The 23,907-nt window shown below is 36.4% G+C and overlaps 3 protein-coding genes across 10 annotated transcripts; 2 read left to right on the top strand and 1 right to left on the bottom strand.

Moving 5' to 3' along the window:
* Positions 1 to 323: 323 nt before the first annotated feature.
* On the bottom strand, positions 324 to 4,553 carry cfap157 (cilia and flagella associated protein 157). The gene is made up of 9 exons (XM_058776770.1): positions 3,985 to 4,553; positions 3,262 to 3,533; positions 2,889 to 3,042; positions 1,676 to 1,943; positions 1,434 to 1,564; positions 1,190 to 1,340; positions 926 to 1,104; positions 661 to 795; positions 324 to 543 (listed from the first exon to the last, which is right to left on the bottom strand). Exons 1-9 carry the CDS (start codon positions 4,134 to 4,136, stop codon positions 522 to 524), a joined length of 1,464 nt encoding a protein of 487 aa, XP_058632753.1. The 5' UTR covers positions 4,137 to 4,553; the 3' UTR covers positions 324 to 521.
* sh2d3cb (SH2 domain containing 3Cb) lies at positions 3,698 to 17,128 on the top strand. 8 transcript variants are annotated; one of them, XM_058776764.1, is made up of 11 exons: positions 3,698 to 3,837; positions 7,329 to 7,368; positions 8,398 to 8,526; positions 10,851 to 11,284; positions 13,425 to 13,501; positions 13,585 to 14,066; positions 15,246 to 15,361; positions 15,454 to 15,625; positions 15,805 to 15,916; positions 16,009 to 16,215; positions 16,489 to 17,128. In XM_058776764.1, exons 2-11 carry the CDS (start codon positions 7,342 to 7,344, stop codon positions 16,656 to 16,658), a joined length of 1,926 nt encoding a protein of 641 aa, XP_058632747.1. In that variant the 5' UTR covers positions 3,698 to 3,837; positions 7,329 to 7,341; the 3' UTR covers positions 16,659 to 17,128. The 8 variants fall into 8 exon arrangements, with proteins under 8 accessions (XP_058632747.1, XP_058632750.1, XP_058632751.1 ...); XM_058776767.1 differs by lacking the exon at positions 3,698 to 3,837 and adding an exon at positions 4,775 to 5,648; XM_058776768.1 differs by lacking the exon at positions 3,698 to 3,837 and adding an exon at positions 5,667 to 6,005.
* Positions 17,129 to 17,727: 599 nt separating this feature from the next.
* tor2a (torsin family 2, member A) lies at positions 17,728 to 21,447 on the top strand. Its single transcript, XM_058776772.1, has 5 exons — positions 17,728 to 17,939; positions 18,700 to 18,965; positions 19,080 to 19,255; positions 19,766 to 19,893; positions 20,018 to 21,447. Exons 1-5 carry the CDS (start codon positions 17,822 to 17,824, stop codon positions 20,260 to 20,262), a joined length of 933 nt encoding a protein of 310 aa, XP_058632755.1. The 5' UTR covers positions 17,728 to 17,821; the 3' UTR covers positions 20,263 to 21,447.
* The last annotated feature ends 2,460 nt before the right edge of the window (positions 21,448 to 23,907 follow it).

Genomic DNA, 23,907 nt, shown 5'->3' with positions numbered 1-23,907 from the left:
AAGCTTTACATACAAATTAACATACACACAGGGACCCACAGAGAGAGGTGGGATGTCTTATCATTCATCCCAGAATGTGCTCGGACTCCCCCTGCTTTTAGAACCAGTCTGATGTATTTACAACATCTACCAGCAGAGGGTGATGGGACCATACTAACCAGCGTTTAAATTTGAGTAGCTAGTGTAAAAGCACAATCTCATCTGCTTGCCCCATAATTCTTCTAGTCTAAAATGAAACATTTTGGTGCTTGATATTCGATAACTATAACCCTTAATGAATCAGAATGGGAAAATTTAGTAGGCTACACTTTTTCTTTTTTTTTTAAAAAATCACTTTATTTCCTTTTCAGGCCACGTTCACGTATCTATCCATAATGATACAATACTGCCACCTAGTGACATTGCATGAAAACAACACAATGAAATTTGAAATGACACATAGGCCTACTTCAACAATAGATACCTTATTTAAAAATACCTCCCACAACTCTTGTGATCAAGTATGACAATGAAAATGTCTGTCATTTTTCACTTGATTGTTTCCTAGAAGACAAGAAAACAGTCAAAGAGTTCAATAAATCGCTTCATCAAAATTCATCATCTGCACTTATATTTCATGTTATATCAATGATCACATGCTGTGTGTGCTGTTATACTTACTTATGTACATAAGCATTCATAGAGAGATTTCCTGTCTTTGATGATGTAGTGTGTGTTTTGCGAGGGACCAATCCCGTATCACCAGTTTTAAAGTGAGAAAGATGTGAAGTAGATTTCTGCAGGAGTTCACTTGGTCTGGAGATAAAAGCAAGCATGAGAGCCATTGAATCACATTGCCAAAATGATTGTATGATTAGTATGTCTTGCAATATGTTGCATGTCCATTTTAATCCATGACACTGAATTAAAATGAATGAATGCGTACCTTTTAATGCCAGAGGCTTTTCTGAGATCATGACTGCAAGTCACCTCTGGCATGAAGTCAGTAAGAGCTGGACCGTTTCCTAAAGCTGCAGCACTGTCCAGCACAGCCAGCAGCTTCTGCATCATCTGATTTCGTCTGATAGTAATCTTCAGTTCTGAGTCTTCCTCTTTAGGGACCTCCTGTAACCAAGCCAGAGCAAGGCTACTGTTTATTTACTTTGCTGTAACACCAAGCGATAAGCGACCTGTTTAAGTTCACTCTTACCCTTAGGGCCTCTTTTAAAGCTACGGCTGCTTCCTCAAGAACTGTTTTTAGCTGTTTTCTTAGCATCCTTTCCTCTTCAAGCTCTTTCCTCTGTCTCTTGGCTTCAGCTTTTGTTTGGTTTAGCACTTCTATAACTGTTACATGTTTCTTTCTGTAAGTACAGTGGTGGTAATACTATTAAAACACACTGAAAGAAGTATTTAAAGTAAATTATTTTACTTATAAGCAACTTCAGGAGTCCAACCTGAGAGCATCAAGCTCTGTACATATTGCAGAGTGACTGTCTAGCTGCTCTTGGAGCTCCACTTTAAGTTTGGCACATTTCTCCACTTCAGACTGCATTTGCTTGCACTTTTCTGTCAACTGATGGACTACCTTGAGAAAGAGTCATGTTTCATTTTTGCTCTAAAAATGCACGTGTTTCCAAACAGCAAAAAAAGATTGCTTTAAAAAATGCGTGAAAGTATAGACATATAAACTAGCAACCTTTTGATTAGCAACATTCTTCTTGGTTATCTCATGCAGCAGCGGTTCAGTGATGGCATTCTCTATTTTGAGCTGCTTTTCTCTTGCTCGCAGATCATCATTCTCCTTCAGCAGCTCCTTGGTCTTGTCTGAGAGCTGCTGAAGTTGTGCTGTCACAGAGAGGTTTTCTTGCATGGCCCTCTTTGTTGTCTCAGGCATCTTCTGATCTGAAACCTGCCGAAATTCAGCTGCTACAGCAGCAACATGTTGCAGCATTTCTTTCTTTAGCCTGTATCAGCCAAAAAGGTCAATTAAATAAAACGTAGCTTGTAGTTAACACATTTATTTATTTTTTTAACCAACTTTATATTTTAAAAGATATCAGCAAGGGAATCCAGCATAAAACCTTTGCCAAATGGCAGATAATTCCATGTGGTGCCCCTGATGGGAGCAGATGAAGCTAATAATAATATATAAATATTTCAAATATTTAATATTGGTAACACTTTTTTTTCCCATTTGTTAAGATTAGTTAACATGAACTAACAATGAATAAATTCTTCTAAAACATTTATTAAACTTAGTTAATGTTATTTTCAAAATGTACTAGTGCATTATTAAAATCAAGAGTTGAATCTGTTTTTAAAACAATTAATTTTATTATTTATATCATTGTGTGTGTGTGTGTGTGTCTGTGTGAAAACTGAGTTGAAAGTTGAAAAAGCTCCACAACAAAGTGAGTCCAAGGATATGAAAGAACCTTAGTTCTTATAAGGTTCTTAAAAGGTTCTTCACAGCGATGCCATAGAAGAACCATTTTTGGTTCCACAAAGAACCGTTCAGTCAAAGGTTCTTTAAAGAACCATCTCTTTTGTGAAACAGAAAGGTTCTTCAGATGTTAAAGGTTCTTTATGGAACCATTTGGACAAAAAAAGTTCTTCTATGGCATCGTGAAGCACCTTTATTTTTAAGAGTGTATATTCCAAGCAACAAATCTACTTAGAATAAATGCCTCTTTGTAAGGCCTTACATTGTGATCTTTCATTGAAAATAAAAGATGAATGGAAAACAATCACCCATTTGACATATATGTAATTTCTAATATTCTGCACTGATGGCTTCAGACCTCAAATAATGCACAATATTTATGAAAAGTAGTCATTATTGATCCAGTCATATTTATCCAAGAATGCACTTCCTATGATCTCTGAACTATGAGTATGAACATGCTCACCTGTCATTGTCCAGTACAGCTTTTTTCTCCAGATTATAGATTTGTGCTTGATGTTCTTCTTTTTGCTTTTGAAGCTGCTCTTCCAAACACCTGCGTTCAGCCATAAGCTTCTCTCTCTGCATAGAGAATTCCTCCAAAGATGCCAGTTTACCAGCTGAACGTAAAAAGGTTAACACATTTTGGGTTGTAAGGTACGTTTATTAATACCAGGCAATTATATGATGTTTAATGCCTCAGTACAGCTAAAACCTGAAAAATCAATGTGACATTTTAAATTGTAATATACAGAAAATAACATTAGTGATAATTCATATAAGTTTTTATTTTATTAGATGTTTGTATTCAATGTGAATATGTGACTGCTCAGAAGTACCAAGCGCCATGTTCTCAGATGTGAATTTTTCCTTATTTTCCTGAAGCTCGTGTCTAAGCAGGCTCAGTTGTAACTCAAAGGAATCTCTCTCAGCCTCTTGAGCTTGCTGGTGTCTTGATAACGTCTCAGCCAGATCAATCAGTTCATCTTCTTTTTGAGCCAGTGTGCGTTTCAGGTAGAGAACTATGTCTTTCTTCTCTTTCTCCACATTATTTATCTTTGAGTATAAATCCTTTTCCTGAACCTCCAGTTCATCACATTTTTGCTGGTATCTGCAAGAAAACAAAGACAAGGTCACAGTCCTTAATAACATGTATGAGGCAAGTGCTTCCTGTTGAGGGTGTGACATATTTGTTGAAGTATGTTGCCTTGTTAATTATTAACAGTAGATTATAAACCAAAGTCTATTTCATTTTAGTTTCCTCAAAGGCACAGACATGAGCTGCACGAATAACCTAAACTCACAGTAAATAGCCTATTATGAGCCAAATTCTGTTGATGCTATTATAATCTTGTGGCCTATATTTATAGCTTACTCAAACTTCAATCAACTTGTCAAATCAGCATAAACATTAGGTGAGTGTTTGCTGCACTTCCTCCTTACTTACTACTTAGTGCGTTTTTGTTTTTAGGTTGCGGAGTTTTTGATAAATTCAGATTTTCTTATGAAAAAAAAAACAACCATGTAAAATAAGGTCGTGGTAACTTGCAAGAGACTCTCACCTTTCCAGTCGCTCCTCCAAATCACGTATTTGAGCCCGATAAAAGTTTTTGTCACTCTCCGTCAATTCTTCGTCGTTTTTCTGCTCAGGATTCATACTTTCCTTTTTAATTGATTTATCTGCGGTCCCTTTTCCATTCTTTTTGGGAGGCATCGAACTTTTACGTATAGCCTACTTTAAACGAAACCGCCTGAGAAGTATAAAGTTGCAAATGCAATTGTTTCTTGTTGCCATGGATGTGAGGTTTGAGTTTGAGTTGTGTATCAGGCGCTGCGCAGAGACATGCGCGAGAGTACACTGTGCTTTTTCACAGTCTTTCAAAATTATTCAAAGAGTTTTGGGCCTATTAAACGGCCGTTTCACTTTCATTTTTGATTGAAACACGAATTGTATCCTGTCATTTGCTAATTCTACACATCTCTCTAATGTTTCACATAAGATTAATAATTGCTTTACAAGTGTTAGTTCATGTTAAGAGATGTAAACAAATTGAACCTTATCGACAGGTCACAATGGGGCTTAAGGTCACTCTGGGTCAAAGGATCCTTTAAACAAAAAGCAACAAATATCACTACAGCACATTCCTAAACACATGGCCTAATACTGAAGCCAAATGTTTGGAATATTGTGGAAGACTGGATTTGTTGCAAGTTACTTGGTTTTGTAACTTTATTATAACTCTATTGTAAACTTTAAGATTTACTGTTCAGTTAGCAGAGGTTATTATTAAAGATGTGCAATGTTATAAATGCAAAACGATTTTGAGTTTTTGCCCCAAAAGTTGTGAAAATACATTTAAAAAGTATTTCAATGTTTTTTAATTATGTTAATATGTGTCAAATTTGACCTGAGCTTCACATGGGTGCAGTTTCAGAACCAGTTTAAAAACTGCATGACTTTTGAAAAAGACTCATTGACTCATTCTCATTGTTCACATCCCCACATATTTCTGAGAGTTTGCATTACACTATATACTGCCCACGTCTGTTGCAATTTCCTAAATTGTCCTTGAGGAACTCCCCTTTTTATTTACAAAGTTATAAACAATTCATATTTTAAAATTAGTATATTCTTCTTACCGAATGTCCACATATGAGCTTCATTGATGTGGATGACATTTTCACATAGGCCTAGTAAATAAGGTTAGCATTAGCCTATGTTTTGTTTAGTTTTGCCATTTTTTAAACGCTAAATTTTTTAAAAGTAAAAAAAGAAAAAGAAAAAAAGAGCTCTGTGCTTTATCTGCAAGCTGAACCACTCAGAGACTGGCACAGGGAATAATACAATGATCTGAATGAGACCATGGGCATGTGCGAGCCTCAGTTGGTATTGCTAAACTGTCTAAACAAACGCTTTTGGCGTACAATAACTGGCATTTTGTGGGTATGATGAAAATGCCAAGTTGTAGGGGGAGGGGTGAGAAAGATACAGAAAAAAACGACGTCATCATGAGACACTGCAACATTGTAGCAAAGAATAATAGACGCGCTGCGTGTCAAGTGTCAAAGAACTGTGCGTGAAAAGCACACATGACATGGACTCCCTCTCGCGGGACAAGCCTCATGACCATGCAGTGGTTAATGACAGCTGAGGTTGTGTAAACAACTTTAAAACATGGAATGAAAGTGAAACTCTATAGCAATGAGTTCTACGCTGATCGCTGAGGTCAGATATAACAAAATTACTTTGAAAGTTTAACTTTAAGGTCTTCTGATTAAGAAACTAATCGTAGCAGTTGCGTTCTCTGTATGGAAAAGGGTAAACTGTCACATGTTAGGGTAAAGTTACATTGTCCGTAAGACTTTCGTGTTTATAGTGATAGATGGTTCTTGTTTATGGATGTCTGAGAGGAGTAGAGAGGTTCGGGGAGGGGAGTCTGCTCATTATGTAACTGCCGTTTGGAAAAGTGTTTTCGCGCTCAGCTTTCTGAGTCTGACATTCCTACAGTTCCATTGGGATTCGGTTAGACAACACAGCTAGAGCAGATCACAGAGGACAACACAGAGAAACAACGTGCGCAGAGTACGTGCTCATCCTCATCCTGATCCTGTCATATCGCATGTCGCACTCGTGGAGGGTCTAACAAGTGTTTTATAGAAGAGATTGACTTTGGTGAGAATTCCTTTGCGGTAGGAGGTTATTTTATGGTTGTTAAAATTAGTTTAAAGGACGTCTGAATAATAATGTACGCTATGCACTATGGGTGTAAGGAGTTGAAGTGTCCTTTAATGTGTTTATGCCATATACTTTTTGATATTGCAATATTTTTTTTTTCTCTGTCTTCATGATTTCACTGAGGGAAAACAGCAAAACAAAGCGTGCTCATCCTCATTCTGTCATATAGCATGTTGTATTTTTGAGTGGAGGGATTTTCTACTGAGAACAAGTGAAGTGTCTGGAAAGTATTTTGTAGAGGAGAATGACTTTCTGACAATCCTTTTCTGGTTGGAGGTATATTTTATGGTTGTTAAAAGGTTGTTTAGGTAACGTCTGATTTATAACGTAAACATCAGAGTAAGGTGTTGAAGTGTCTTCTTTTGCCATATGTTTCGATGAAGTCGTTTTCTTAAGCATTTTCTTGTTTTTCAGTAACACAATTTGCTTGTTACATTTGTATGCAAACAAAACTGTGGTATATTATTGGTATTAAGACTTTAATATACTTTCTATAATCAAAAAATCGAACTAAATGTAGTGTCATTTATGCTTAAATTGTTAAAAAAGAAAAAAGGAAGAAAAAAAACAATAAAGAAAAAAAAACAGGTTGTCCATGAGGTGAGAAATTTTCTATTTATGTATTATATTTATACTGGAAAAGAACAAAACACTTGTTAAGAAATTCAGACTTCATTAGTCTTGTGGTTTTTGTCTGAATGTGTGTAACGTTTTCTTTTTTAAGTTTTTTTTTTTTTTTTTCAACCCAGAAGGCTATGTTCAGAACGTTAAATATCTGATTGTGAAACCGTGAGAGGGAACTGGTGTTGTAATCTCTAAGAAATTCAGGCTGTCTGGCACGGAGGCTTTTTGTTTGGGAATGGACACAGCAGGCTATAACTGGGTGTTGTCAGATGTGTCTGTGGTCCAACAGTAAATCTATTGGACTGTGTAAATGCATCTCCTAATACACAGAGGATATAGTGGCCATGGGAAAGAGCAGCATGTGTTTTTCCTGTGACAGTTTCCTGCCTTGGAGCCACCTGCCTGTCACTTCATTCTCTATGTGAAGTTATGCTTATACGAATAAGTGTTTCCACTCAGAAACAAACACATGACTCCTAGCTCATTACCATATTTTGACATTGGTTACCACACTGATCTAATTTGATCACTTTTCTGCATTTACAGGCATTTAGGTCTCATGGAAAACAGTGGTGTTTATGTAAAGGTAGGCTACCATGTGATACTTGTTATATATTAACTTGACAAGTTTTAGGGTGACATTGTGACATTATTAAGGGGAAAATCTAGTCTATGATTTTCAGTCATGTAGATCTTTACTATGAAGGGATAGTTCACACAAAAAGGAAATTTCTGTCATCATTTACATTCCAAACCATTTTGTCCATGCAGTAGAAGTCAAAGGGAATTGAAACTGTTTAGTTATCAACATTCTACAAAATATCTCCTTTTGTGTTCTGCAGATGAAAGAAAATCATACAGGTTTGGAATGACATGCAGGTGAATAAAAGAATGACAAACATTTCATTTTTTGATAAACTATCCCTTTAACTTTTGGTTAAAAACTGACAATTAAAGATAAAAATTGCTGCATTATAAGGATTATTTTGTTTTGCTGGTGACACAAAGTGTTGGTCACAAAGCAATCTGAGCGCTTTGCTATTAAACTCTAATTGAATTAGGATGGGTGACACAAAAGGGCTTGGACTGCTGCCCATGACTTCAGAATGGTTGAGGACAAACAGGGTTACTGTAGGCAACCAACTGTGCCAAATGTTGCTGTTTATTTTAGAGCAACTGAAAACGGGCTCACATTTAAATAGAAATGTTTCACATTGTACCACTGGTAGTTGTTGTAACATCTAGAACAAAGGCAGTATTTTCACCATTACTGTCATTCGTCTTTCTGCACAATAGTTACTTAACATGCAGGACGTTTTCCCATAATTTAAGTCCAACTTTATCAGTTTTATTGCTCCAGATTATCCAATCTATTTATATATTCCAATATAAATAGATTGGATAATGGGGCTAGTTGTTGCTTGTGAGACTCACACAATGCTGTTATCATATATTACTGCAGTGATATATATTGGCCTATTATGAACTGTAAACACAGTGATGCTACCTTAACAGCAGAGAACCACAATCTAGATGTGAGTCATTCGTTTCATAGGAAGTTTCTCATGATTTCTTTGTTGTTATGGTTTCTCATCATTGGTTTATTTTTTTTTAGTTTTCTAAAGAGACATGCCAACTGAATTCTCCATCAGACAAACTGAAGCAAGAGTTGGAACAAGAGTTGAAATTAAGCAGCTGTAACTTATCAAGTCATGGCTGGTACCATGGTTGCATACCTTGGGAGGTGAGTTCATAAATATTTTTATGTACACTTTTAGAAATAAAGGTTCCAAAAGCATGTTTTCCTAGCAATGCCATAGAAGAACCATTTTTGGTTCCCTCAAAAGAATCTTTTAGTTAACAACACTGGTGTCAAAAGTATTCACATTCATTACTCAGGTAGAAGTATAGATACTAGGGTTTAAAAAGACTTCTGTAGAAGTTGAAGTATCAACTCAAGCTTTTTACTCAAGTAAAAGTGTAAAAGTACTGGTTTCAAAACTACTTAAAGTATAAAAGTAAAAGTAAAAGTAATGTAAGGAAAAAAATGCCATTAAGGACAAAAGCTCAGGCCGCGCCACAGGGGCCTATTGTGCACTACCCCACCTCCTCAAAAAAACATTTTTCTAAAGGCCATAATGACTATAATGTTATATTAAAATGTTAATGTTGAAATATTTGGGTTGCACTAGGCTACCTGTTTCAGCCGCATATATGCCCATTAAAAATTAACGCATTTTAGTACAATGCAAATACATTAAAGAACCATATATGTGTACGACTGAGCATTAACGTGTTTCATGGAGCAGAAGATATGATGACTAGTTGCCTATAATTATTGTAATGGTGCAAAAAGTCAAACTTCAGAGGAATGTCATCATTAACCTTTATTGGAATGTAAATGTACACCCAAGCTTAGCTGCAGGAATCTGTGAGGGCAACGGACAAAAAAATTGCTGTATCCAGGGCAGGCTTAGTAACAATTACCCTTGTATGGTTGTCTATATACAGGGGTGCACATAAGTTTTTCAGCCTGGAGATTTGGTTTGGTCCTCACACAGGCCATGGCATGTAGTGTGACCCATAAACTATAAAAAAACTAATTAATAATAGTGATAATAATATTATTGCAATATTATTGCGAGCTTTTATTTTGGCGGGTTGCCGGCAAGTAAGTATTATGCGCTTCCGGGTTTAGCGCTGCTGATGGAATTGCGTCAGTGTATGAAATGTCTCAGACAATTTTGCTTTGAAAACGGCATCAGGTAGCCTAGATTATGCTTTCAGTTTGGATAGAAATCTTATACAGTACAGTTTGTCGATCTAAAATGGTCAACCATGTCGGTACGCAAATGCGCTGTCAAAACTTATTTACGCAGCGCATTTTTTATTTTGGTCGCGCATGTGGACCACTTATGTGCACCCCTGTCTATATACAATAAACATTAGTGCTGTCAAAATTAATGATTAATCCAAGTGATTAATAAACTAAATCCTGATACCTTCCTAGTTTGTACTATGCTCAATTCTATAGCTAATGGCAACAATGTCACATTTAACTAGAAGATGTAACAAACACTTTGGACACAATCCTATATGTACAACAACAGGGTAATGTACATCAGTTACATTTCGCTCGAGTTCTCTTCTTGAGTCTCTGCCACGGACATCTTCGTACTTGGCTACATACGTCTGCTATGTCCAGTGTTGGGGGTAACGAGTTACGAAGTTAGTATAGCCTACTTATCACAAAATTGTCAATCGCAAACGCTAATTTATTCAAACGTCTCTCTACCGAACTACTGTAGCTTAATTTGCGGAGGACGAAGAGAAAGCACCCGTTTGATAAATGAGCCAGTAGTGGAGAAATAATAACTTTTAAGAAATAATCTTTTTTGAGTAACGACCCCAGTCCTTGCTAAAGTGTGACGTGATTTGTGTCATGTGCAGGACTGCAGGTGCGATGGATCGCATACAAACCAATAGGATGTCGGAATGGTATATGTTTATACTTCTCATCCAACCACAATCAAATTCACTCTATCCGGATGGCGCGATTTATCTGGATAGGTGTTTTTTTTTTTGAACGATGACAAGCTGAAATGAAATAGGAGTAACGAGGCTATTTTTAAAATGTAAGGAGTAGAAAGTACAGATAATGGCGTGAAAATGTAAGGAGTAGAAGTAAAAAGTCAGCTGAAAAATAATTCAAAATAATCCCAAAATTTCTACTTAAGTAAGGTAACGAAGTATTTGTACTTCGTTACTTGACACCTCTGGTTAACAATTCTTAGAAGAACCATTTTTTGTCTTTCGGTGAAGAACTTTTTAATATTTCTAAATAAACCTTTTTCATTGTAAAAATGTTTGTGGAATGGAAAGCTTCAATAGATGTTAAAGGTCATTCATGGAACGATAGATACCAATAAAGAACCATTATTTTTAAGAGTGTAATATTTAATATCCTCACATGTATTTACATGTTCTTGGTTTGACTAGTGTTTCCCCATCTCAAAATACATATTAATGGAATTTATGTGTAGTATGATTAATAATGGCTTTTTACAGGTTTCTGAGTCTCTTGTGCAACTGGATGGGGATTTTCTAGTCCGTGACTCCCTCACTAGCATTGGAGACTATGTCTTAACCTGCTGCTGGAACCAGAAAGCTTTTCATTTCCTCATCCACAAGGTTCTGCTCAGATCTTATGAGACATATACCCGCACACAGTACTTTCTGGAGGAGGAAGCGTTTGATTCCCTGCCAGCACTGGTTCATTCCTATGTTGGAAATAAAAGGCCTCTGACAAAGCAGAGTGGTGCCTACATTTACTCACCAGTTAAAAGGACACTTCCACTAAGATACCTAGAAACCATGTTTGGACTTCCAAGTGTAGAAAACAGCCCAGTAAACTCACCAACCAGACAGAACGGAAGCCAAAAGAAGAGGGAAAGCATTACTGTGACAGAGGCTTTGGAAATTGAGCTGATAAGACCACAGAGGTGAGTTTTATGATAGAAATTGTTCAGAAAATCAATCATTGATATTAAAAGTGAACTGTGTCATTTCTGAGTCTTAAAGGGATAGTTGACCCAAAAATGAAAATTTGATGTTTATCTGCTTACCCCCAGGGCATCCAAGATGTAGGTGACTTTGTTTCTTCAGCAGAACACAAACGAAGATTTTTAACTCAAACCGTTGCAGTCTGTCAGTCATATAATGTCAGTCAATGGGCTCCACGGCTTTGAGATTCCAAAAAGCATACACAGACAAAACCAAATTAAACCCTGCGGCTCGTAACGATACATTGAGATTGTAGATAGAGTGTCAGTGGTCCATTGAGAGCTAGGTGGCGGTAATGCACTTATAAATCTGCGATCCGCCGTAAAGCAAGAAAAAGAAGAACAGGCGCCGGCTGTTGTGTGAAGAGCTCAGGACAGTTACACATGGCGGTGGATAAGAGGTAAAAAACGATATAAATACTGTTAATTTTCTTGCACAGACCGATCGTTTCATGTCTAAAGCCCTCAATGTATCGTTACGAGCCACAAGGTTTAATTTAGTTTTGTCTGTGTGTGTGTTTTTTTTTTCTCTCAAAGCCGTGGGTACCATTGACTGACATTATATGATTGACAGAGTGCAAAAATCTTCATTTGTGTTCTACTGAAGAAACAAAGTCACCTACATCTTGGACGCCCTGGGGGTAAGCAGATAAACATAAAATTTTCATTTTTGGGTCAACTATCCCTTTAAGCATCAACAAACAAAAATAATAACTGCAATTGGTCAGTCAAACACATAGCCACACCCCAAACACATCCCATTGGTTGAGCCATTGTTGCTGTTGTTGGGCTGGTCAGGGTGCTTAAAGGAACACTCCACTTTTTTTGGAAATAGGCTCATTCTCCAACTCCCCCAGAGTTAATAAGTTGAGTTTTACCGTTTTGAATCCATTCAGCTGATCTCTGGATCTGGCGATAGCACTGCATAACAGCATAGATCATTGAATTCGATTAGACCACTAGCATCGCGTTCAAAATGACCAAGAATTTCGATATTTGTCCTATTTAAAACTTGACTCTTCTGTAGTTATATAGGTGTACTAAGACGGCGGAAAATGAAAAGTTGCGATTTTCTAGGCTGATATGATTAAGAACTATACTCTCATTCGGCGTAATAATCAAGGAACTTTGCTGCCGTACCATGGCTGCAGCAGGTGCAGTGATATTACGCGGCGCCTGAAAGTAGTCCCCAGCTGGGTACCTGGTTATAATATGGCTGGGGACTACTTTCAGGCGCCACGTATCACTGCGCCATGCGGCAGCAAAGTTCCTTGATTATTACGCCGGAATGAGAGTATAGTTCACTGCCAAATCGGCCTGAAAATCAACTTTCATTTTCTGCCGATCTTAGTACACCATATAACTACAGAAGTGTCAAGTTTTAAATAGGAAAAATATCGAAACTCTTTGGTCATTTTTGAACGCGATGCTACTGGTCTAATCGGTTCAATGATCTATGCTGTTATGCTAAAAGTGCTATCTCCAGAACCGGAGATTGGCTGAATGGATTCAAAACGGTAAACTCAACAACTCTGGGGAGTTGGAGAATGAGCCTATTTCCAAAAAAAAGTGGAGTGTTCCTTTAAGCAAACAATGTTTGATAGTGACGCAGATCCACAGACTGTGACAAGACAAAGATTTTAAATAATGCTCATTTGAAATTTTCATTTTTCACAGAATCCTAAAGAAATGTATCTGTTTACACAAAAATATTAATCGGCAATTGAGTACCAATACTAACTGATAATAAATGAGCATACAGGTATTTGAAATAGCTTTTTAAAATGATTTCTGAAGGATCATGTGACACTGTAGATTGGAATAATGGCTGCTGAAAATTCAGCTTTGCCATAACAGGAATAAATCACATTTTAAAATACATTAAAATAGAAAACAGTTATTTTAAATTGTGATAATATTCCACCATGTTACTATTTTTACTGTATTTTTAAATAAATGCTGCCTCTGTGAGCATAAGAGGCTTCTGTCAAAAACATTTTTAAATTTTTTATATAATTCTCATCCTGTAAATGTTTAGATTAATTTTTAATAATTGATTGTCCTGTACTGTATTCCACAGTGATGTTGTGAGGAGTTTTGAAGGTACCATAGAGCAGCGCGCTGTTGTGTCAACCTCCCCTATAATATTGAGCACATGTAAGATTAATTTCCCATCAAATCAAGTAAAACCAGAAAGTGTGAGAATAGCATTGTGACTGTGCATCTGCTTTTGTCTCCAGTAGCCAGGCGGCGACAAAGCCCCTCTGAAAACAGGAAGTTTGTGATAGTTCCTTCATCACCTGTTCTCCAAAAGTCCAGTGAAATACGGCTTTGTTCTTCTCCCCCTGAAAACACTCTCATATATTTGGAGCCAACAGTACATCTTCTGTCCTCCATTACACATTCCCATCAAAACAACAGAGAAGCAAACCATGCCCAAAATGACCCAGCAATTTCTCAAGCTGACCCTGTGGCTACAAATCATCCCTTTGTAAGACATGAAATGCAGACTTTGGATTGCAGAGAGGAGTATGATGAGGATTATTTAGTGCCTTTCACCATGGACACAGTTTCCTGTTTCAAAGCTAGTGTGTACCAGTCACCACTGATGCCCCCAGAAAATAAACCTTTGGAGACCAGAACACTGAAAAAAGTGAAGGATGTCCTGTTTGAAGCGGATATAAAGACAATGGCAATGCATATCACCAAAGTTGACTGCATAGTAAGTTTGACTGTATAAATGTTTCGAGATTAGATTACTTTTCATGCATTCAAATAACTGACATTTATTAGGGCTGCACAGTTAATCGGAATGCCACGTACACACTGCAGCTAAATTCGGTTGTCAGTTCACCTTTTACTCCTTAATCGCGTTCTGTACACACATAAATCACTAAAATACGGGAGTGACAACCGCATTAACTACCGAAAAATACAGGTAGTGACAACCGTATTTACAGAAATTCTATGCAGTGTGTACAGAACTGAACTGAACAACTAGTTGTTAATGACGTATTTGAACGCGCATCAGAAAATAACAGTGAAAAAAGTCTTAACCTTAGTACAGGGCTAGTTATGCTCATGAGCCCTGCGGTAAAGTGTCAGTGTTGCCAGATATTCATAGAAAAAAAATACATTAAAACACCCAAATGCTTTATGTTTTATAACACCAAAAAAACAATTAATATATCCATATCCACAACAGACCACTTTATTAACTTCATAAAGTGCCTGTCTTTATGAGATAAGACCAATCAAGATTCCTAAAAGCGCTTGTAAATATGAGGACATGGCAACACTGCAAGACAGCGCAGCAGCCTCCCGAGCATAAACACAACGCTGCACGTCTATCAGCGGTAGTTTAGTTAAAATCGATGGACAAAAAGAGTCTTTAGTCAAAAAATGGCACATAACAAACGGCTAAACCTTTTTCCCGCAAGACGACAGAATGTTGCTATCGTTATAAATGCGGCAGTGCCTGTTGTTCAGTACACACATGGAACGATAATTTACGGGACTCACTCCTGCATTTAAATGCGGTTGTCACTCCTGAAACTTGTAGTGTGTACGTGGCCACTAGTGTGAAGCACAGCACTATGTTCATTTATACACAACCAGCTTATAATTCAGTTTTTTGTGTTTTTCTTAAATGCTAAAATAGTTTTTATTGTAAAGTGAAATATTACAATGGTAATATTTCTTAATTTGTTTATTAGGCTATTTATAGTCATATTGATAAATAATCACAAAATTTGTTGTCAAATTGAAAAAAAAAACATTTTATTATTATTAGATTTAATCTTCTAAACATTTAAATATGTTCTTTTTTCAAGTCTATTATGTATGACAAATAAGACATTTGTGCATTTGAATAACATGATTACTCATCTTCACTCTGCAGGTTGCTCGAATTCTGGATACATCTGATGATATGATGAAAGGGATGGGGGTGAGTTCAGGATTGGAGCTGCTTACCCTCCCACATGGACATCATATCCGTCAAGATCTGCTTGAAAGGTTGGTTATCCCCATTTTGTTCAATAAATTATTTTTGTGAGATGACAACCTCTACATTAAATAACACCAAATAACTCTTTCTTGCCCCTCAGGTTCCACACCATGTCCATAATGCTGGCTGTTCAGCTGCTGGGCTGCACGGGCAGCGCTGATGAAAGAGCCACCCTGCTGCATAGAGCCATCTGCCTGGCCTCTGAACTCAAGAGCAGTTTGGGCAATTTGTTTGGCTTTGCCACAGTTATGAAATGCCTTGAATTACCACAGGTTAGGAAGACTGATGAAAACATTTCTCTTGAACGATGGGGAAAGCATTTTATTAAGTATAGGGTTTTTTTAATTAATAAAAATAAATGCTTCATTAGAATATTTTTTCATAAGAATATATTAAAAATGATAATTCTGGTGTTTATAATGTTCTAATGAATCAATCTTCTCCTTTTTAGATTGCTCGTTTGGATGAGACATGGACAGTTTTACGTCAGAAGTACACAGAAAGTGCTGTTCTTTATGAGAAAACCCTTAGACCCTCAATGAGGATGATGAATGATGGAGAAGGTATTCATTCACACATTCTCTCTGTTACACGAAGTTGCTTTAAAGATTCTGTTTGCTGTTTGCTTAAGTGACAACTTCAAACTCTCTTTCAGAGATATGTAGACCCACAGACACAACTTTTCCCCATGTGCTCCCTCTGCTGTCTCTTCTTGAAAGAAATGTTGTGGCTCTTGAGGAGTCAGAGTCATGGGAAAGTGCAGACACTGGAGTGGCCATGGTCTTGAGCCATCTGGATGCTGCACGTACGATCGCGTGCAATGGGAGGATCTTCAGTGCAAATGCAGAGGCCAAACTGCAGGGTAATGGCTTTATAACATAAACAATTTCTAATGGTTACAGAATTTTAGGACTATTTAGTATATCTGCACTTTCATAAAGACAACAAATGGTTGCATTTATTAAACTCTGTCCAATTTAAAGTCAAGGTATTAAAAAAAGCAGAAAATGTGCATGCTATAAATGAAATGTCATTCAAGTAACACCCAGTGAACATTAAGGTTATGTTTTAGGTGATGTGTATATAATTTATATATTATTTATTAATAACTTATTTCTGAATTTTTCATTTGCAGGATTTCAGGAGGAAGCAGATGTTTGGGAGGTCTTCCTCACAGAGTTTCAGATGCGTCTTCTGTGGGGAAGCCGTGGAGTGGAAAGAAATAAAGATGAACGTTATTCAAAGTTTGATGAAGTGCTAACAGCTCTGTCCAACAGACTTGAGCTTTCCGACTCAGCAAAATGATAGAATGGATGACTGCTAGTCACATACTATTTTCATAATATCCACTATGTTTTATGAATTTATTTGGTTACATTGATTTTTTTTGTTGTTGTTGTTGTTCATAGGTTTATAAAGGGGATGTATGTCTGCCACTGTATATAAACTCAACATATCTTGCAATTTTAACTTATTTGATTTTCAATGTTATTTTTGTTTTATATAATGTGTTATTATTTACTTGGTGTACATAAAATTCATACCTAAAGTTATATTTTCAAAATGAAATAACCTTAACTATGCTAATATTGTTAACTTTGAACTCTGAAGTATGTGTTTAATTGCACTGTTATTGGTTCTTATAATCAGTAATGACCAGATAATGGGTAATATTTACTCGTTGGTACACTTTTTGAAGATTTTAAGTTTATATATTTAACTCTAGCTATTTCATACTTACACATTTTAAAAATAAATCAGAGCTGATATGCCTATTCTTTGGTTTTCTTCCATTCAAGTTACTGTGGTGTATGTTTCCAAGAGAAATGTTTGTTTATCTGATTTATTGCCAAGCATTTACTGATTTGAAACTGTAGTGTATGTACTTTGATACCAGTCGCCACATCATAGCCAAGTAAATCTTGGGTCAAGTGAATCTCTTATGCCTAATTTTTTTAAACATCATTGATTCAGAATCATTTTCACTCATCATGCCCTATGCATAGGCCTAGTTCTTGTGTAAGAACTTTTACTTTTAACATTTATTTGTATTATTATTAAACTTCAATAAACACAGAGAAAGTGCAGTTAGGACTACAATAATACACATGAAAACATAAAACACATACAAAAAAATACTAAATATGTATACAAAATACACATACAGCCAGGGGGTGGGCTAAACATTATGTACATATGTTAAAGGACTCACAAATGGAGACAGTCCTACTTGCTTTCTTATTATGTAATTTTACTTTATTTTGGGGACCACGGATTTACGCAATTACGTCACGACGTAAAAGGTTCAGTGAATTGTCCCTTCTACACGAACCGCTCGAAAGAACCGATTCGCGGAAATGTGTGAAATCAGTTTGTTGCCCTCTAGTGTCTGTGGCGCTGTAGCAGACAGTAGTTCTGCTTCCGCCAGCCAACTCATCTTGGAGCAGTGCTCCGAAGCTATAGCTACAATGATATTTATACTTCTTTTAATTTATTGTACGTCCTTAGGTACCGCTTTTGAGATGAAGTCTATTTTTTGTTCAATATCTGACAGCTGCGACTGTGACTTCAAACCAGACATAAAAGGTAAGGTGTGTGGGATATGAACAGCTGTCTCCTCAGTAGACAGCTAGCGTTAGCTTCTCTAGTACTCAGTATACAGCTTCACCAGATGAAACCAAGGGATTTCTTTCAATATAAACTACGGACACTCTATTTCTTTTACACCACATACGCCAACTTAACCATTAATGACAGCTGACCACACTGTAAACAAACGAAATGCTACATAGTTCACAGTGCATGTCTGCAGCTTTGTACGTTTATACAGGGCACTTTTTGACTAGAATAAATGCTAAAATGCATTTGAGATACAATCTTGCACATAATTATATACATTTCAATTTAGCTGGGCAAATACTTCTAACAAACGCTAGAGAGGTGTGACTACATATTTTAGAGTAACAGACATTTTCTCATAACAATAATGCTTAAATAAAATTGAAAAATTATGACTGATATTCTGATGAAGACTATCTACGATTAACTTACTATACGGGACGTATTATATACTGGACAGTTGGCAGTCATTTAACTGAGATCTTATCTTATAAGTTAGTGCTTAATCGTTGTGTTTGTGTTTATTTGTAAGCATAGCAACCAACTTAATATGTGGTACCAGTAAATATCTCATGAAACAAACCTATGCATTGACATAATGCTGTTGCTTTTCTCTATATTTGGAGCCCATAATGAATTGATTTGTCATTATGCGAGTTGTGTGTAACTGCAAGCTTTTATTTACAAACCCCTTCGATCATCCCAACCGTGTCTGTGTTTTTTACAGGTTTAGAGTGGGACCTTTATAAAAACCTTTATGGTCAACATATGGCCCAGGATATTGTCTCGGAAGCAGTGGTGAATTTTTTACAGAATGAAAACCCTGACAGACCACTAGTGCTGTCTTTCCATGGAGCATCTGGGACTGGAAAAAGTCTGGTCAGCTCTATGATAGGACGATACATCTACGGAACAGCTATGGGCAGTCCATATATCCATCAGTTTATTCCCACCTTACACTTTCCTTCAGCAGACAGGGTACAACAGTACAGGGTATGTGTGTATTTATTGATATTAACACAAATCATGAGCACTTTAATAATTAGTTCCCGGATGAGTACAGTTCTTTAGTTATTTTTCATTAACTTGTTCTTGTTTTGTGCACAGTCAGATCTAAAACACTGGGTCGAGAGAGACCTCACAGCTTGTGCTCGCTCAATCTTCATCTTCGATGAGATGGAGAAAATGCCTCCTGGTGTGATCGATGTTTTAGAACCACATTTAGGCCCCTTTCATGTTCTATTCCAGACTAACTACCGTAAAGCGATTTATATATTTATCAGGTAAGTCTGAATGACTGATCAATGGAATATTATTTTAAATGCTTATTATGGACAGGCTTCTGTCCTTCAGGGCAATATAACATTTCAAAGCAAAGAATTTTATGTAGTAAAGTGATAGTTCACAAAAAAATACTACCGTCATCCAATCCAAGCCCTTATGACTTTGGTTAATCTTTGAAATATTTTAAATGAAACCTGAGAGATTTCTGTCCCTCCATTGAAAGTCTAGGTAGGATCCAAAAGATCCAAAACGAATCCTTTTGAACAGTCGCTTTGTTTGAAACTATTCGATTCATATGGATTTGTTTTTTACGATGCCTTTATGACCTTTTTGGATTAAGTTTTGATTACTTGAACTTTCAATGGAGGGACAGAAAATTCTCAGGTTTCATTAAAAAATATTTTAATTTGTGTTTTTGAAGATTAACCGAAGTCTTGTAGGTTGATGACAGAATTTTTGTGTGGATGCCAAACTTTGGCATATTCCTTTATTGTTTTTTTTTCTCTCAGTACTGTAGGTCAGGAGGTAATTAACAAAGTTGCGCTGGAGAGCCGTCAGACAGGTAGAGATCGAGAGGACATTCTCCCGAAAGAGCTGGAGGACAGTATTGCTGATGCAGTGTACAACAACAAGAACAGTGAGTGTCATAGATCTTCAGTTTAATCATGTTAATTGTAGCTGCCAATCTTAGTGCTTAATATATGTTGCACAATTTTGCTCTGTTAAGTCAATCTAATCTGTGGGTGAACTTTGTTTCCCAGGTGGGTTCTACCACTCCAGAATAATTACAGAAAAGCTTATCACTCGTTTTGTGCCTTTCCTCCCCTTGCTGCGGCGCCACGTGGAGCGCTGTGCCCAGAGGGAGCTCTGCCAGCGTGGGGAGTGTCAGCGGGCAGATGTGGCAGCGTCGGTAGGAGGCGCCATGACTTACACACCAATTGACAGCCAATATTTCTCCAGCACTGGCTGCAAATTAGTCCCGGCTAAAGTTAACCTTTTCCTTTGAGGCTCAAAGTGAAATCCCTTAAGGATCTAAACAGCAACTCAGAGCACAGAGCCCTTTGGATGGTGGAGCTACAGAGTAAAGTCGCCTGCATTTGAGGACATTCTCTTATTTGTATATTTCATCTATATGGATGAGTTCTGATGAAGAATGTGCAGGATTCGATAAATAACTCTGGTTAGCTCTGGTTTTGCTGTTTTTAATCAAGCATGCATTAAGCCTGTTGCTAGTTAATAAAAGGACAGATTCAGAGAGCCGGCCTCAGTTCTCTAGGCCACTGAAACAACCTACAACACACTCAGTTTCAGTGTGCAGTTAACTACAAATCAAGTGCTCTCAGAATTTCAATGATTATTTATTTCATCATGGGATATTCATCTAACAATGGAACTAAGTGCTGTATTTCTGATGCTGACCACAGGGTGGCAGCAGTGCCTACTTGAAGCAAGTTTTTTTTTTTTTTTCATTTTTAAAAATCATATTAAATATGTAAATAATGTATAATAGCTTTCTTTTAGTATTTAAATAGTTATTAGATAAAGTTTTTGTAACCCTTTCAGTACAATCTATGTTAATAAGAATGTCTGAAAGCCAGAGTTCATCCAAACTGAATTCTGTCATCATTTGAAGAGTTCAGATGCGAAAGCTTCTAAGTGCCATTTGATATTTTCTTATAAAATGAGCAATTTTTTATCAGGCTCCTATGTGTAGGTTCAGTAATTTCACTTTAATGGCAAATAGGTTCAGTTCATTGCAATTAAAGTGAAATAACTGAACATAAACATAGGGCCTGAGAAAAATGCTAATTTTAGAAGAAAATTTCAGATGGCACTTAAAAGCTTTTGAATCTAACTCTTCATTTACACACCCTCATGTCATTCCAGACCTATAAGACTTACCTTCTTCTGTGAGATATAAAAAAACAAGATATTTTGCTAAGTGCCTCAGTGATTATATATATTCTATTCTGTCCATACAATGGAATTCCTAACCAAAACATATATATATATATATACACGTACATATACATATATACACAGACACACACATACAGGAGATGTGTATATATATATATATATATACACACACACACACACACACACCTTTACATATACATATATATTTTTTTATATGTAAAGGTGTATATGTGTGTATATATATAATATATATACACAGTCATGGCCAAAAATATCGGCACCCTTGGTAAATATGATCAAAGAAGGCTGTGAAAATTAATCTGCATTGTTAATCCTTTTGATCTTTTATTAAAAAAATTCACAAAAATCTAACCTTTCATTGGATAAGAATTTAAAATGGGGGGAAATATCATTATGAAATAAATGTTTTTCTCTAATACACATTGGCCACAATTAACGCCACCCTTTTATTCAGTACTTTTTGAAACCTCCATTTGCCAGTTGAACAGCTCTAAATGTTCTCCTATAATACCTGACGAGTTTAGAGAACATTCCTTCATCCAGAATCACTCCAGACCCTTTAGATTCACAGCTCCATGTTGGTGCTTCTTCTCTTCCGTTCACCACTCATTTTCTATAGGGTTCAGGTCAGAGGACTGGAATGGCCAGCAGAAGCTTGGTTTTGTGCCCAGTGACCCATTTTTGTGTTGTTTTGAGGTTTGTGTTTGGATTATTATGCGGTTGGAAGATCCAAACATGGCCCATTATAAGATTTCTAACAGAGTCAGTCACTTATTGATTTTTTATCTGTTGGTATTTGATAGAATCCATGATGCCATGTGTCTAAACAAGATGTCCAGGACCTCCATCAGAAATATAGGCCCACAACATAAAAAATACAGCAGTATATTTCATTGTACACATGGGGTACTTTTTATCCCTGTGTTCACCAAACCCATCTCGAGTGTTTGCTGCTAAAAAGCTAATTTTTTAGTTTCATCTGACCATAGAAGCCAGTCCCATTTGAAGTTCCAGTCGTGTCTGATAACTGAATATGCTGGAGTTTGTTTTTGGATGAGCGAGGAGAATTTTTCTTGAAACCCTCCCAAACAACATGTGGTGATGTAGGTGTTGTTTGACAATTTTTTTTTTTTTTTTAAGGTTTTCCTTGGAGAGTCTTTAGCCACTCAAACTCTCCTTCTCACCGTGCTTTAGGACGATATAGACACACGTCCTCTTCCAGGCAGTTTTATAACATTTTATGTTGATTGGAAATTCATAAGTATTGCCCTGATGGTGGAAAGGGGAATTTTCACTGCTCTAGCTCTTTTCTTAAAGCCACTTCACTAATTTGTGAAGCTCAATTATCTTTTGCTGCACATCAGAAATATATTCTTAGTTTTTTTTTGCATTGTGATGGATGATTAACGGAATTTGGGCTTTGTTTTCCCTCCTATTTATATTTCTGTAAAACAGGAAGCCATGGCTGGATATTTTCATGTTCATAATGCCCCTGGAGTGCTCAAAATTGTGAATATGAATGGGAATATACTTCACAGATATTTTACTCATAAGAATTTCTAGGGGTGCCAATAATTGTGTCCAACGTGTATGTGAGAAAAATATTTATTTCATAATGATATTTCCCCCCATTTTAAATTCTTATTATCCAATGAAAGGTTAGATTTTTGTGAATTTTTTAAATAAAAGAACAAGAGGATTAACAATGCAGATTCATTTTCACAGCCGTCTTTGATCATATTTACCAAGGGTGCCGATATTTTTGGCCATGACTGTATGTGTGATTTTATATATATATATATATATATATATATATGCGTGCGTTTCCTGTGTGTGTCTGTGTGTATATTTATCTCGGCATAAAGTTTGGAACAATATGAGGGAGAACGTGCATGATAAGAAATGTTTTAATACATGATTATATATATATTTTTGATATATATTACCTGAGAAGCCATATTGTCTAATTTGATTGATCTGAGGCAAATTACCAGCTTTGAAATATTTCTTTTTTTTTCTTTGTCCTCCTTCCATTATAAAACTCACTGAAGTATTAGAACAAATATTCTGTTCCTTTATTTAATTTAAAACACTAAAGAGAAAATAAAATATACTTTATGCATGAACTGCCCTGATATAAATTGAAATGGAATCCAACCATATCCATTTCCAGTGTTATTCATTGTTGTTTACATTGAACAGTTATTCTGCACATTCATTTAGAATAGTATGCAGTGTGATGTAAATAATTTTTAAAGGTTAAACCATTTTCTTCATTCACTTTTCTATTCATTGATCAGCCATATATTAACAGTTTGTTTTGTCTTTCTTTTAATTTAATTTGAAACATGTACAATAATGCAAAATTAAAAGCAGATTCGCTGCACAACAAGTTTAATTTTTCAACTTGTGTATTCGCTTTTTTAAATCTACAAGATCTTTTTTCACATAATGTTTTGAATGTCATGAGTTTTTCGTATATGTCCCACCACTTATAAGACCTTTCCAAGTCTCTTACTGTGTGAACACATAACTGTTGATCATGCACAGAATGACACAAAGCCCCCCAACTCCCTCCGACAGCCCGTCTTCCTCCACTTACCAAAGGATATTAAATGTTTCTCAGCAGGAAACGCTAGCAGGTGTTAGTTGGTCTGTTGCCGGTCTGGCGAGAAGGACACCATGACTGTGAGCTGGACATTAAACCCTT

The sequence above is a fragment of the Onychostoma macrolepis genome, chromosome 05 (genome assembly GCF_012432095.1).
Source record: "Onychostoma macrolepis isolate SWU-2019 chromosome 05, ASM1243209v1, whole genome shotgun sequence".
NCBI classification, from domain to species: Eukaryota; Metazoa; Chordata; class Actinopteri; order Cypriniformes; family Cyprinidae; genus Onychostoma; species Onychostoma macrolepis.
Note: the sequence above shows the minus strand (reverse complement) of the source record. Positions and strands in the feature narration are given on the sequence as shown.

Bases quoted from the DNA above. Each gene is read 5' to 3' on its own strand.
- cfap157 (XM_058776770.1), bottom strand. From the start codon at position 4,136: ATGCCTCCCAAAAAGAATGGAAAAGGGACCGCAGATAAATCAATTAAA. The intron at 1,105-1,189 runs GTAAGAGTGAAC...GCTTGGTTACAG, and splicing joins CTTTAAAAGAGGCCCTAAGG to GAGGTCCCTAAAGAGGAAGA. The intron at 796-925 runs GTACGCATTCAT...TTTTATCTCCAG, and splicing joins AAAGCCTCTGGCATTAAAAG to ACCAAGTGAACTCCTGCAGA.
- sh2d3cb (XM_058776761.1), top strand. The intron at 15,362-15,453 runs GTTGGTTATCCC...CTTGCCCCTCAG, and splicing joins CGTCAAGATCTGCTTGAAAG to GTTCCACACCATGTCCATAA. The intron at 16,216-16,488 runs GTAATGGCTTTA...TTTCATTTGCAG, and splicing joins TGCAGAGGCCAAACTGCAGG to GATTTCAGGAGGAAGCAGAT.
- tor2a (XM_058776772.1), top strand. From the start codon at position 17,822: ATGATATTTATACTTCTTTTAATTTATTGTACGTCCTTAGGTACCGCT. The intron at 19,256-19,765 runs GTAAGTCTGAAT...TTTTTCTCTCAG, and splicing joins GCGATTTATATATTTATCAG to TACTGTAGGTCAGGAGGTAA. The intron at 19,894-20,017 runs GTGAGTGTCATA...TTTGTTTCCCAG, and splicing joins AGTGTACAACAACAAGAACA to GTGGGTTCTACCACTCCAGA.